This window comes from Schistocerca gregaria, chromosome 2 (assembly GCF_023897955.1).
Source record: "Schistocerca gregaria isolate iqSchGreg1 chromosome 2, iqSchGreg1.2, whole genome shotgun sequence".
NCBI classification, from domain to species: domain Eukaryota; kingdom Metazoa; phylum Arthropoda; class Insecta; order Orthoptera; family Acrididae; genus Schistocerca; species Schistocerca gregaria.
In genome coordinates this window covers 438,142,019-438,157,566 of record NC_064921.1, presented here as the reverse complement: position 1 = coordinate 438,157,566, position 15,548 = coordinate 438,142,019, and the positions used below count along the sequence as shown (strand labels likewise).

At 42.5% G+C, this 15,548-nt stretch overlaps 2 protein-coding genes across 2 annotated transcripts in view; both read left to right on the top strand.

Annotated features, from left to right (window-relative positions):
- LOC126335827 (uncharacterized) overlaps nt 1-13,756 on the top strand; it is a 110,427-nt gene extending 96,671 nt beyond the window's left edge. Inside the window, exon 4 of the mRNA XM_049999293.1 lies at nt 13,747-13,756. Coding sequence (XP_049855250.1) covers nt 13,747-13,756 — 10 coding nt within the window. The remainder of the gene's footprint in view (nt 1-13,746) is intronic.
- Nucleotides 13,757-13,840: 84 nt separating this feature from the next.
- LOC126335826 (toll-like receptor 2) overlaps nt 13,841-15,548 on the top strand; it is a 41,176-nt gene continuing 39,468 nt past the window's right edge. The window contains exon 1 of the mRNA XM_049999292.1: nt 13,841-14,406. Coding sequence (XP_049855249.1) covers nt 13,841-14,406 — 566 coding nt within the window. The remainder of the gene's footprint in view (nt 14,407-15,548) is intronic.

The following is a 15,548-nucleotide window of genomic DNA, read 5'->3' as shown; positions in this document are numbered from 1 at the left end:
GTTCATAGCTGATTTCTTCCATATTAGTAAGTCGAGTGGACATATTCCAAGTATTACTTGAAACCTCTTCACAGATACAGTGGCGAAAGCTTTATTACACTCTGTCCCCAGGACCGACAGTAGCGTTCTGGCATGGGACGGGTGCGAACCTTAAAATCGACGTTCACACGATTCTGTGCCGATCTCGGATTCGGATTTCCTCACCTGCCCTAGTCGGTGAAAAATTTTGGGATATCCATTAACAATTCAGTGATGTAATTCGCTGCAAGAACAACTATTCGGGTAACAGAGAACGCCGCCATGTACATGAGAGTTTCCTAGGTTAGAAACTTTTGGCCAACAACCGAAATGCCTTTACAGTTATCTCTTCGAAACTTTAAATTAAGTTCATTTTAGGTATCTTACGCAAATCGTCAAAATGGAAATGAAAGGTGTGTACAAAATTGGCGGTACCTTCCCCCGATATCTGTCTGTACTAGCCATGTAATGACATTCAAATCACTCAGAAAGCTTATGGGCAAAACTTACGCCATACTAGTGCGAGTGTTGTGGTCAGTGTATGTTGGCTGTGGCGTAAAATGCCACGTTGCGAGTCGTGATTTGATGACACTATAGAGGTACAGTCACGGCTTTAGCTGTATGTAACGGTAGAGACAGACAAATTACTGACGCCACTATGACAAATAGTTAATGCAGTTGGGCTCAGAGTGTGGGGAAGTTTGTAACAATAGGAGGCTTGGTTCTTGAGCTACAGCAGATCGTAGGAACTCCCTTATAACACTAGGGACAAGGGGCATAACTTCCAGCAATAATCATAGGTAGATGAGATTTCAGAACCACAGTGAACACGAATTAGATTAACATAACGAATATCGGAAGGGGGGAGCAGGAAGAGTTACGGACGAATTCTCATGGAAATGCGAACTGCCTTGGCAAGTAATAAGCAATTACGCGTAGTCATCACGCAGTATAGCTCGGTGTTCTGTAAAGTGAACACGTATCACTCAGTCTAGCTCGATGATCGGTAGTGTGAGCATTCAACTCACGATCGAACGGTCGAGCTATATTTCTGTAAAAGAAAGAAATACAGGGTGTACATAAAGTCCGGGAACACTTTCAATTTTTTATTGCACAAGAACCAAACATTGTACAGATATCATACATATGTCATTTTGACGAGAAACCCTGAGAGGTTTTTTTTTTTTTTCATGTATACAGCCACAGCGTAATTCGGTAATTTTTCCGATAGTCAGCGCTAGTAGCAAACATGGCGAGTTCAGGTGTGGAGCGAGCTTTCTGTGTGTTGCAGTTCGACAACAACAAGTGTGCTACAGCTGTACTTTACACACTAATGGGAAAGTGAACAGGCATAATTGTCGAATCTGGGGTACAAAGCATCCACACGGACGCACTGAACTTGAGCGCCATTCCACAAAGGTAAATATTTTTGGTGCCTTGTCACATCGAAAATTGTACGGGCCATTCTTCTTCGACGAGGGCACTGTCAACGGATATCCCTACTTGGACATGTTGCAGCAAGGACTGATGCCTCTAATGCAGTCGGACTCTCCGTCCATCTTTCAGCAGGATCATGTTCTCGTCCTGAAGTTCGTGGGTACCTGAACACGGAGCTGCCGCATCGATGGATCGGACGTGCTACAGAACGGGACAGCTGTTTCATGAAATGTCCTCCCCGATCACCAGATCTCACTCCGTGTGACTTTTTTCTGTGGGGACACATTAAAGGTCTGGTGTACGCCGGGGCACTCATGGTTCGCATATCGAATGTTTGGAAAAAAAAAAAACCTTTCAGAGTTTCTCTTCAAAATGCAATATGTATGACATCTGTTCAATGTTTAGTTCTTGTGCAATAAATAATTGAAAGTGTTCCCGGTCTTTATGTACACCCTGTATCAACGTTGAGTTTGCCTCGAGCAATGTTCGATTTCTTATTTAATGCCTTAGAAGAAACGTCAGTGAAATTATAACAGAAATTTGCGGTGTTTGATAGTGTATGATTAGACACTGCGATCGTTACACATTGATTAACCGATTTCGATTGGTTCCCACGTGCCACTGATATCGTATATTCTTATATCACGTAGACAATTAAGAAATAACGTGGGGTCCGTTTTCTTGAAATTGGAGGCTCTAGACGTTATTGTAGTGACACTAGTAGCGATGCCATCGTCACGCTGAATGTCACTGGTAAAACAGATACGACAGAAGGCGCAACCTACGGAGAATTCCAGCGGCGGCAACGGGACGTCTTCAGAAGACACGAGGTAAGCAGGCCTCTCCTTGAACAATCAGCGAAACACCGAGTGCAGACTGACAGGATTTACTCTCGTAGTTTTTCTAACGTACCCCTCTACACACAATTTCACGTAAGGCACAAATTACGGGATTTTACATGTGTAGAGGTACGAGGTCTATCTTTTTTCAAGATCCGATAGGTCGCGCAATGGAAACCACAGCGAAAATCAAAAACGTTTTACACTGTACGAAAACAACTGCATTGTTCTCAAACCAAAATGGATAAAATGATGGCAAAAATGTTTTATTCGCAACATTTAGCCACACTTTCCAGCTAGTTTTCTGCAGAGTCTCAGCTCCGACTTAGGTATCGACCGTAGTGCTATACCAATGTTCCAATACCCTGTTCATAGAAGGTCATGCTTTCTGTAAGTTCTCTTCTCTGGTCTGCAGCTCGTTGGCTGTGCCAAAATATTGTTCTCGTAACCAGCGGTTCACGTGACAAAGAGATGAAAATCAGTGGGAACCAAGACCGGGCTATATGGCGTGTGATCGAACACTTCGCACCGAAAACTTTCCAGTGTCTCTGTTCTGTATCTTTCCGCCATTTTTCCGATCGGTTCGGTATGCGAGCGCACAGAAGGAGATCCCCAACATTATTCTGTAAGCATTTCGGAAGCGATGTCGAACAGTCCTACGGAACCGAAACGCTGTTGTCAGTTCTCCTCGCACCAACCAATCAAAAGCAATGTGCCTCACATCCGCGCTTGCGCACTGCAGCGCCCCCGCAGCACGAACCCAAAGAGACTAGCAGCGGTTAGCAGGCACGCTATTCTTCACGCTACCGAAAAGTGTGGCTACAGTACGTAATATTGTTCAAATTTCGCTGACCTCGTGCTTCTGTGAATGCATGATAGCTATAGAATATTGACTGGGTTCTGGAAACTGTCATAAATATCACATTATGTCATTTTATTCTCATTCACATCGACGTTCTGTTTTGGATTTTACGTTTCGGAGTATGCTTCACAAATAAAGGAAACGAAACGCGTATGGCAATAAACAAAATGCCTTCAATTAGTTGCATAGACGGAACACATCTCCACGAGCCAGAAAAATTGCTTAGGGGAGTGTCAAAGATTAAGAAGATGCATAGAATGTAGTTGTAACTCGCTCCTACAGATCCAAATGATGAACTAGCCTTCTTCCCTACATGATACATCAACGATTTGCTTCATAAAAACAAAATGTTTTAAAAAAAGAACGCCTTTTCGAGAATTTGTGACGAGTGCAGCTATAGAAGTTCATTTTAGTTTATAACATGCATATGATGAATCAAAATATTTCATGTATGGAGGTATAGTCGGAAAATTTTGCGGCGGCAATCTTTCATCTCTATCTACTGTTGTTAAGGATTCGATCACAGATAAATACTTGCAATAAGCTGGAGTATAAAGACGCTTGCTGCCAGGTTCAGTCGCAGTAATTTAAGTTGTACTCTTAGATTATTGTCTGACCACACTCTCGGAAATCGCTACATATTCAGAAAAAATGGTGAATTATTTGTGACAAGAAACGTACAAACGTCAGTGTCAGTAGTTTCACGCACAGGAATATCATCGTTCATTGCTTAAATCTATGGAAGTCACGAAATCGAAGATACTCGTTACTGAGAAAGCCCGTTTTTATGTGTAAATAACAACGAATATTTCAGAAAAATGCTTAGCTTTGACGATTAACGAAGTCTCAGAATTTGTTGCAAACACAAAGAGGAAAAAACATGTTTTGGTATCACGCAGTATGCGAACCTACAACCTTGAAGGCGGCAGTTGGCTACCTGAACAACGTAGCTATTACAACTCTCATGCTTTCGTTGCTCCACGTAACTCTCCAGAAAGACACAGGCTGACTTCGTTGCCGAATGACGCGGGCGTGAGCCGTAAATACATGAAATTTTGGAGACTTTCCTCTGTCAGGCTTCACAAAATTCTTTCGCATTGCTACTTAAAAGTTTTAAACGCGTTTCGATAATTAATAAGTAAACCGCTTGCGAAAAAATGTACGTGAAGTCACTAGTAATTTCAGCTAACACTCATATGATATACATAAGCAGAGCCGATCTTTTGAAATTTAATGACTTTTTAAACCCTTAATTACGTAAGAATAACAAGTATTTTGTCAGAATATTGACCGAAACTATTTTTTATGTTATAATCACTCGCAGTAACAACAATACAAACCATATTTCTAACAAAGGAAAATTGTCTATTATGAACTCACTTTTCACCCGGACGTATCCTGGTGATTCTTCAGTAACACAGTCACTAAAACCGAAGTTAAAACTGCTCAATATGTTTAAAATAACCAATTTAGGTGTAACTAAACCACTCAGAACCGAACGAGAGGGCCATACCGAAGTCCAAAATCTTTCGGTACAATTGTAGAAAAATCGGCTGGGGGACCGATCGGTAACAGGTCTCAGAAGCTTACTCAACAGGAACTTCGGGTAAAGAACCGAAAATTACGTCACTAACGAGGGTAACCTACTGCACCGTCCGGTATGAACGATACAGAATAGGGCCCCAGGAACGTATTTGCTGCAGCTGCAGTGTGCGGCCGTGCATTGTAAGTAAGAAAGACAATGCCTGATTACATTCCTCTTCACTTGTCGTGAACTGCCCTCGGTCAATAGGCACACAGAAGTGAAAAGTGCGATATGACGCGATCGACGGGCCTACGAAAGACACTGAGCACCACATCTACACAAAGCTTCTACATCTACATCTACCTCCGTACTCCGCAAGCCACCTGACGGTGTGTGGCGGAGGGTACCCTGAGTACCTCTATCGGTTCTCCCTTCTATTCCAGTCTCGTATTGTACGTGGAAAGAAGGATTGTCGGTATGCTTCTGTGTGGGCTCTAATCTCTCTGATTTTATCCTCATGGTCTCTTCGCGAGATATACGTAGGAGGGAGCAATATACTGCTTGACTCTTCGGTGAAGGTATGTTCTCGAAACTTTAACAAAAGCCCGTACCGAGCTACTGAGCGTCTCTCCTGCAGAGTCTTCCACTGGAGTTTATCTATCATCTCCGTAACGCTTTCGCAATTACTAAATGATCCTGTAACGAAGCGCGCTGCTCTCCGTTGGATCTTCTCTATCTCTTCTATCAACCCTACCTGGTGCGGATCCCACACTGCTGAGCAGTATTCAAGCATTGGGCGAACGAGTGTACCGTAACCTACTTCACGAGATTTTCACTGTTGTAATTTCTGGCCCATCTGACCTCGTAGTAAAGTATTTCGTTTTCGACCGACAAATGTGAAACGGTTCTTCGGTGTCTATTCGGTAACCAGAAACAGTACAGCAGAAATCAGCCATCCATATCAATATCTGGTAAACCGCTAATCTGCCAGAAAAACTGCGACAACAGTTTTCAAAAAAACATTAGAATACGAGAGAATTTTTAAAGAGATCGACTCGCTGTCTGTTTGAAACAGAAACTAAACTGTCCATATGTGAATGGTTGTTTCTGTTCCCTAGAAACGAGATCACATCTTATAGAATCCTGATGAAATCTGTTCGTGTCGAGGGATCCGTTCATCTGTCTGGGACCCGTATCAGTTGAGTCTGATTCAAGAGATAGAGAAGGTCCAAAGAAGAGCGGCAATATTCGTGACTGGTACATTTAGCCATCGCGAGAGCGTTACAGATCTCATAGAATGTTTGAAGTGGGACACATTTGCAGATAGACGACGCGCTAAACGGAAGGGTCTGCTCACTAAATTCCAAAATCCGATCTTCGCCGGGGATGTAGAGCATATATAATTACCACCAACTTTCAAATCGCGCAATGATCACCAGTCAAAGTGGAACAGAGGGAAGGAAATATGACTTTGGGGCGAATAGTGCCCTCCGCCACACACCCCTTGGTGGCTAGCGGAGTATACATGTAGATGTAGATTCACACATTTATTGTCTTTTATAACACTCGACATAGCTTTCTTAATTGTATGGTAAGTTTTCCATCCAACTTCGAAATATGATACACACGTCCATCTCTGCAGTACGCACTAGACAGAGAGACTATTACGTACGCACAACTAAATATGCCCGATATAGAGTACAACATGTCCAGCTCTGAAGAACACCTGAAACAGAGGTACTATTACATATTCATATCTAAGTGACGCACGATACTGAATATGTGTCCGACTCTCCAGAACGCCCGAAACAGAGTAACTAGCGCAGCCGAAGTACTTCATCTCGCAGGCGCGCCAAAGCGACCCGAAGGTGTCCGAAGCACTTCGGTTGCAATGTCATTAATCTTATATTTCCCAAAACTAGTGAAATTTAATAAACAAAAACGATAGATTCTTAGAGTATCCATGAGAGATTGTCATACTAAAAACTAGGATAAATATAATGAAAAGTATATGAACAATTAATAAGAGAAGTTAGCATCCGAACGTGCCGACCGATCAGAAGCAAGTTCAGTACAATTGGCAGACTCTCCCATGGGACTTGTAAATAACGTACCATCTGTCACTTATACCTCACTCCACTTTTGTACCATATGCTATTTCACATGTAAGAAGCTGCACCAAGGCTAGCAAAATAAACTACTGGCGGCCGCGACCAGGAATATCACACAGCCCCCTCCTTCTTTAATTTCCAAAATTGGCTTGTTCTCGAAGACAACTAACAAGTTTAGAAATGAGAAAATTATGCCCCAAACTTGGAAAAAAAATTGAAGTTTCCAATCTCTCAGTACTTCCCCTATCCTTTCATTCATGGAAATTCTTACGGGAAAAAACTAGGAAATTGCTGTTCCTAAAATATCACACCAATTAACAAAAACCACTGACTTACTAATGCTACAGTATAGTTTTTGATCTTACTTCTATAAAAAAAACCTGAATTAAGCACATATTACGTCATGAAGTTTTTCTTGTTACAATATATCATTTATGATTTTCAGCTCATAGCTGTCCTTTAAATTTTCTGTAGTCTCGTTGTTCAACAATAAACATCGGCACCTGGATCATCAAATCTCCTCATAAACACTAGCTACAAACTAAACAACATATGTCGTAGGCGCAATGCCGTCCACCTTTACAAAACACACGTTTTTCATCGAATATCAGCGCAATGCCATTCACTTTTACCTAATAACACTCACATTTTTATCAAACATCGGGGCAGTTCCAGCCACTTTACCTAATAACACTTACGGTTTTTTACTAATGCCAGCACTAGGCTGTCCATATATGTTGTTTACTATCACATAGCTCAAAAATACTCTAAATTATGTCAGCATATAAGTGTTCTTACATAAAATTCACACATGAATGTTACATTGTTTTATAAGATATACAATGTTGCATTGAATAAAATACAATAATATTTACAAAGTCTTTGTCACTGCTGTGGTGACTACAGGGTTTTCATTTCAATTGTCTCCTCACGTTGCTAATGTTTTGTTTTCCTAACCTTGACTCATCGGTCAGTGCACACTCACACCACCTGTTAATATTCTGCCATTACACATCAGGCATGACTCTTCCCAGTCAGCGCTCACTTCCTTTCAAGTTTATACCGGCGCTCGACGCACCGCTATCTTACGTCCACGTACTGAGAATCGAAATGGTACGAGAATATCTCTCATTTTATACTTCAGATTTTACTTTCATTCCATTCGATAACTTAACTAGGCATTCAAACAAGATTCACAGGTCTTTTGAGAGAATTGAAGATTCCCTAGATCGTGATGACAGAGAAATATAGCTAGACAAATTCTGTTGCTTGAATTTGCTCTTAGCTTGTTATGGACTTTGCTGCTCAAACATGTAAACACTATGAACATAACAAACATGTCTCATGTGCTTTATGTATTGTACCTCAGTACTTGCGTTCATTAGCCGTGTGGGTAACATTTCTGCGTCGTGATACAATTAATAATAATGCTTCAGTGGAAATACCTCGCCTATTAATCCCTAAATGTGTGGCCGACTCTCACATCGCCTATTACCTTCCTATTCCCTATCATCATATACGAGGGGTCGACTTCTGTGGTCACTCCAAAACTCTTTCATTATTATTTATATACGAGTGGTCGACTTCTCTGGTAGATCCAAAACTCTCTCTTCATCGTTTTAACTGCAGCTGGACTCATCCTAGCCTAAGTATATATGTACTACAGCGGAAACCTCATCACTGCTTGTTATCACTCGCAGACTATCTACCAACTGTTGCTAATAAAGTTTAATCCAATCATCTCAGGACCATTGCATATTGTTTGTTTTAATTGTGTCCAGTTACTTGGTTTGGCGTCGTCTTCTTCCTCTGCATCTGCTGCAAACTACCTAAATAAAGAAATATAGAAGATTGTTTTCTCTGTATATATGTGTATGTAACTTCTTTGTGTTTCATAACATACATAAAAAGTTTCTGTACATAGTTTATAGGTGTCCTCCTGCCTGTATGGATGATGATTTTAGGTAGGTCTTATAGCCTAGGTTCTATACTTGTTTTGCAAACTTTATGCTGCATGTTATATTTTGTTATACGTAATTTTAATCTATGATCGGTTGCTTAACTATTTAATTAATATGTCTTTTGTTTCAATTGATCCCTTTTTTGTCTCTTTTTTATGTCTTTATCTTGAACAGAGAAGAAGGATACATGACAGATTTTAGTTCAGAATGATGAAGAGGGAAGAACTAACAGCGTGAAAACAAAGGAAGTAAACTGTTAGTTAACTCGGGTACCTGGTAGGTGTCAGCTATCTAGCGATGCAAAGCGTGCTATTGCCCCCTGAGGTTTCTCTGTTTCTGATGAAACTTTTTGATATTAACGGCGTTACACAATCCTTTGCTCTGTCCTGTCTTTGGATTGGCCACCTCCACGGCACTAGGATGAGCCAATCTAATTATCCAGTATAGACCCTCATATGTTTCTTGGAACTTCTTGATTTTTGAGGACCTCCGTCTGGACTTAATTAACACCAGTTCATCAACTTGGTACGATACCTGTCTGATTTGCTGATCATGTTTACTCTTACGTTTTTCCTGTTCAACCCACGTTTTGAGTTTCTGTTTTAACGCAACTTCCATATCATCCATATTTTTACTCACATCACTTAGATGAGGCATATTTTCTACCTTCTGTCCTATTTCTTTCAAACGACCCTGAATCGTATTTGTATTACCGTTACAAACAGCTTTTATTCGTGATGCTTTACAGCTAAGGACTGCATTTTCGTCCTTTAATTCTACGACTTGTTTGTTTTACTTTTCTTGGGTGTCTTTGCAAGTTTTGTTTATTTTACTGTGATCATTACCAAATTTAAAATTTAATGACTTCATCCCTAACTAACAATACAAAAGTATATTGAACCTGCATGACGTCATTTAATTTCGCTACTTTATCATCAATCTTATGATTATCCTCTTGCTAACACTTATCTAATTTTTTAACCCCATTTTTTTACTGTCATGTTCATTTATTGTCTCAGAAGCCCCTATTGGAGTTTCATGAGAATCAACCCTCGTCTCTAAATGCTTAAACTTATGATTAATTTTTGCTATCACCCCGGTTGTTGCTTCTATTCTATCAGCAAGTAATTTTTGCCCTTTCTTTAATTAATTTGAATCCTTTTTTTAATTCTTTTTGCACTTGTTCTATCTTTTCTTCTACCATTTTTAAAATTCTTTTTACCCAGAAACTAAATTCATTCTTATTTCAACCATACTTTTATTACTATCTTATGTAGGCAACGTATCAGCTGATGCTGTTCCACGGCTTAATCTATTTGTTCTACTTGTTAATTCATTAGCAATGGCGGTGTCAAGAGTCATCACCTCTGACATCACCATTCACCTTATTTAACTTATCATTAACATTCATTCATCTACATTTCTATCCAATTTCACTATTGCTACTATCTGTAATTATGTTTTATTGGAAAATTTCGGTTTCTACTTCAGATGATTCAGGTAAATAGTTATCATCCATCTGATTTTGTACACTTTAATCATCTACCACTGAATCTAATTTTTCCTGTACATTCTTCATTACTGACTTTAAATTAATTATGCCCTTTACTGATAACTAACTCCATCTGGCATGCCCTGTAATTGGTTCTTCTTCAGCAGAGCCTGCTACGCTGTCAATTTGAACCGATGATTGTGCTTTTTGCGGAACGCCACTTGCCCAGGTTAGTCTCTGTGTCTACAGAGGGCAAGATTTGCAGTATTGGCAATGATGATTGGGCGATACTTCTCATTAATGAATCCTGCTGGTTATTATTCAAATAGTCACACATTTACTGTCTTTTACAACACTCGACATAGATTTATTAATTGTACGTTAAGTATTCCATCCAACTTCCGAAATGTGATACACATCTCCAGCTCTCCGGTATGCATTGGACACAGTGAGTATTACATACTCACAAATTAATATGCCCGATATAAAGTACAACATGTCTGGCTCTGAAGAACACACGAAACAGAGTGACTATTACATATTCATATCTAAGATAACGCATGATTCTGAGATACGTGACTGACTCTTTAGAATGTCCGAAACTGAGATACATGTCCGGCCCTCCAGAAAGCCCGAAACATAGTGACTAGCGCAGCCGAAGTACTTCGACTCGCAGGCAAACCGCAGTGACCCGAAGGTGTCTGAAGCACTTCGGTTGCCATATCGTTACTATTATGTTTCTCAAGACTAGTGAAATGTAATAAACAAAAACGATAGACTCGCAGGGTAACCATGAGAGATCGTCATACTAAAAACTGGGATAAATATAATGAAAAGTATATGAACAATTAATAAGAGAAGTTAGCATGCGAACGTGCCAACCGATCAGAAGCCAGTTCAGTACAACTGGCGGAATCTCCCACGGGACTGGTACATACTGTACCATCTCTCACTTATACCTCACTCCACTTTTGTACCATATGCTATTTCCCGTGTATGAAGCTGCATCAAGGGGAGTTTCTAGCAAATTAAAATACTCGTGGCCACAGCCAGGGATATCAAAATACGTAGTGCATTAGGACAATTGCTAAACTCACTGCGATTTTGAGGAAATTTAAACGGGAATGGGTTGGAAACTAAGAAAATAACCTGTGTCATTTATTCAAAATACGTATCAAACTATTATTAAGTACACCATTTTTTGTGATGAATTTTAAAGTAAATCACACTTTGGAAAAATGCCAACTTACATAATCCACTTCAGTCATGAAGCAATTTTTCAACACGCCTGTAACATTTTTGGCTAACGTCGTTCCTTGCTTTCTCCTCATTTCATCCGAGCAGACATCTTCAAAACCTGAGGTCGACAACTTTATTTCCATTTCAAAACCATACGGTCTCGTATGTAATTGTGGAAAAGTACACAAGGTTTCACTATATCCATATCATACTTAGGATCCGAGTTAATTATGCAGTGGAAGATTTTTAACTAGTTGCGAAGTATTTCTAAAGTACATTACACATATCTGCGAGCTCTGTACATATGATAGTTGTACACTACTGGCCATTAAAATTGCTACACCACGAAGATGACGTGCTACAGACGTGAAATTTAACCGACAGGAAGAAGATGCTGTGATATGCAAATGATTTGCTTTTCAGAGCATTCACACAAGGTTGGCGCCGGTGGCAACACCTACAATGTGCTGACATGAGAAAAGTTTCCAACCGATTTCTCATACACAAATAGCAGTTGACCGGAGTTGCCTGGTGAAACGTTGTTTTGTGAAGCCTCGTGTAAGGAGGAGAAATGCGTACCATCACGTTTCCGACTTTGATAAAGGTCGGATTGTAGCCATTTCTAAACCATACGGTCTCGTATGCAATTGTGGGAACCTACACAAGGTTTCACTATATCCATATCATACTTAGGATCCGAGTGAATTATGCAGTGGAAGATTTTTAACTGCTGCTCGCGTTGGTCGAGATCCAATGACTGTTAGCAGAATATGGAATCGGTGGGTTCAGAAGGGTAATACGGAACGCCGTGCTGGATCCCAACGGCCCCGTATCACTTGCAGTTTAGATGACAGGCATCTTATCCGCATGGCTGTAACGGATAGTGCAGCCACGTCTCGATCCCTGAGTCAACAGATGGGGACGTTGCAAGATAACAACCATCTGCACGAACAGTTCGACGACGTTTGCAGCAGCACGGACTATCAGCTCGGAGACCATGGCTGTGGTTACCCTTGACGCTGCATCACAGACATGAGCGCCTGCGATGGTGTACTCAACGACGAACCTGGGTGCACGAATGGCAAAACGTCAATTTTTCAGATGAATCCAGCTTCTGTTTACAGCATCATGATGGTCGCATCCGTGTTTGGCGACATCGCGGTGAACGCACAATGGAAGCGTGTATTCGTCATCGCCATACTGGCGTATCACCCGGCGTGATGGTATGGGGTGCCATTGGTTACACGTCTCGGTCACCTGTTGTTCGCATTGACGGCACTTTGAACAGTGGACGTTACATTTCAGATGTGTTACGCCCCTTGGCTCTACCCTAAATTCGATCCCTGCAAAACCCTACATTTCAGTAGGATAACGCACGACCGCACGTTGCACGTCCTGTACGGGCCTTTCTGGATACATCAAATGTTCGAGTGCTGCCCTGGCAAGCACATTCTCCAGATCTATCACCAACTGAAAACGTCTGGTCAATGGTGGCCGAACAACTGGATCGTCAGAATAGGCCAGTCACTACTCTTGATGAAATGTGAAGCTGCACGGGCAGCTGTACCTGTACACGCCATCCAAGCTCTATTTCACTCAATGCCCAGGCTTATCAAGGCCGTTAGTACGGCCAGAGGTGGTTGTCCTGGGTACTGAATTCTCAGGAACTATCCACCAAATTGCGTGAAAATGCAATCACATGTCAGTTCTTGTACAATATATTTGTCCAGTGAATACCCGTTTATCATCTGCATTTCTTCTTCGTGTAGCAATTTTAATGGCCAGTAGTGTAGATATTGTTCTCCAGTGTCAAACTACGTCCACTGTTCGGTTTGAGGAGATGCTTATACAATCCAAAAGAGACATTTCCTATGATATATTGGGCATTTTGGGGTTTTGTATGCCTGGAAGGAACTTGTCCTCAGAATCACTGTGCCGCAGTTCACAGTTTTGAAAAACGTTATAATCGCAATCTTTCCCATATGCTTTTCGGTATTCGCCATCAGCTACTGCCATTAGAACTATAGACGAATTTCCTTTATAGCCGGTATGCTTCAAGTTGTGAGGGTGGACAATCCTTATTTTTCCCATCAACGGCGCCCAAGCAATTCGGGAAATTAGCCGTCGATTCAGATTTCTGGGCAACTGATTCCAATTTCTTCTTATCTGGACCAGGAATGCGTGGAGGAAAACACAAAACCTAGCATCAACCGTGTGAGAACCGTATATGTGTGAAAGAGTTTCATTCGTTTTCGTTTGCAGCGAGAATTGAACCGAACGGAATGGAACTGCATGCGTGCGAGACAGGTCGAAGGGGCTAATACAGGGCAACAACAATTCTGTTCAGCGCGTCTGAATGCTGACTTCACAGACACTCCTGCCCTGTGGTGTACACAGATGCTTGCAGACGGTGAACCTGTCGTACAACGTGGTCTCGACACTGAGCGACGGCATGTTGGCGTCGCTGGACAGCGTAGAGGTGGTGGACCTGAGGGGGAACCCCGTGGACTGCGGCGAGTGCGCGCTGCTGCGGCTGCGCACGTGGTTGCTGACCACGCCCGCCCACGTGCTGCCGCTGGGCCCCGGGGACGACTCGGCGGCGCTGACGTGCGCGCGGCCGCCGCTGCTGGCGGGGCACCCGGTGGGGCAGGCGCCGACTCGGCCCTCGGCTTGCGCGCAGCGGCCGCGGACGCGGCCGCCGGCGCCTTCCACAGGCGGCCCTCCGCTGCTGGCGGCCGTGCTGTCGGGCCTCGCCGCCTGCGCCGCGCTGCTGCTGGCCGCCGCCGCCTGCTACCGCTACCGCTTCGAGATCGCCTACACCGCGCACCTGCTCAGGCTGCGCAAGCGGGCCCGCCGGAGGCGTCGCGACGCCGGCGCCACAGGCGTCGATGACTTCCTGTTCGACGCGTTCATCCTCTACAGGTGTGTAGGCTGGTTGACACTTTACGGAACAGAACGCTATCCTAATGGGATCATTTGAGGCCCCCGACAGAGACACTCACAAAGGAACCTCCCCATCGCACCCCCCTCAGATTTAGTTATACGTTGGCACAGTGGATAGGTTTTGAAAAACTGAACACAGATCAATCGAGAAAACAGGAAGAAGTTGTGTGGAACTATGAATAAAAATAGGAAAATGTATAAACTGAGTAGTCCATGCGAAGATAGGCAACAAAAAGGAGAATGAGAGTCAAGGACGGCCGTGGTCCCATGGTTAACGAAAGCAGCTACGGAACGAGAGGTTCTAGATTCAAGCTTTCCCTCGAGTGAAAAGTTTAATGTTTTATTTTCAGTTTTTGTGACAAACTCTTATGTTTTCATCACTTTTTTGGGAGTGATTATCACATCCACAAGAAAGCCTAAATCGGACAAGGTAGAAGAACCTTTTTACCCATTCGCTAAGTGTACAAGTTAGGTGGGTCGACAACATATTCCTGTTATGTGACGCACATGCCGTCACCAGTGTCTTAAAGAATATATCAGACGTGTTTTCCTGTGGAGGAATCAGTTGACCTATGACCTTGCGATCAAGTGTTTTCGATTCCCATTGGAGAGACACGTCCTTTCGTCTACTAATCGCACGGTTTTGCGGTGCGGTCGCAAAACACAGACACTAAACTTATTGCAGTGAACAGAGACGTCAATGAACGAACGGACAGATCATAACTTTGCGAAAATAAAATTTTCAGTCGAGGGAAGACTTGAACCACGGACCTCTCGTTCCGCAGCTACTCACGCCAACCACGGGACCACGGCGCTCCTGTGCTGAGAGATTCATTGATGTTGCATATGTTACGCGTGGACTACTCAGTTTGTATATTTTTCTAATTTTTTTCATAGTTCCACACGACTTCTTCCTGTTTTCTCGATTGATCTGTGTTCAGTTTTTCAAGGCCTATCCACTGTGCCAACTTATAACTAAATCTGAGGGGGGTGCGATGGGAAGGTTCCCTTGTCAGAAACAGGCGAGTTAGGGCGAGCCACTCCGAAAGACCGCGCCTACTCGTCATCCCCGATTTCGTCCAAATCAATGCAAGGCTTGCCCAGAAATGAAAGTGACGGAA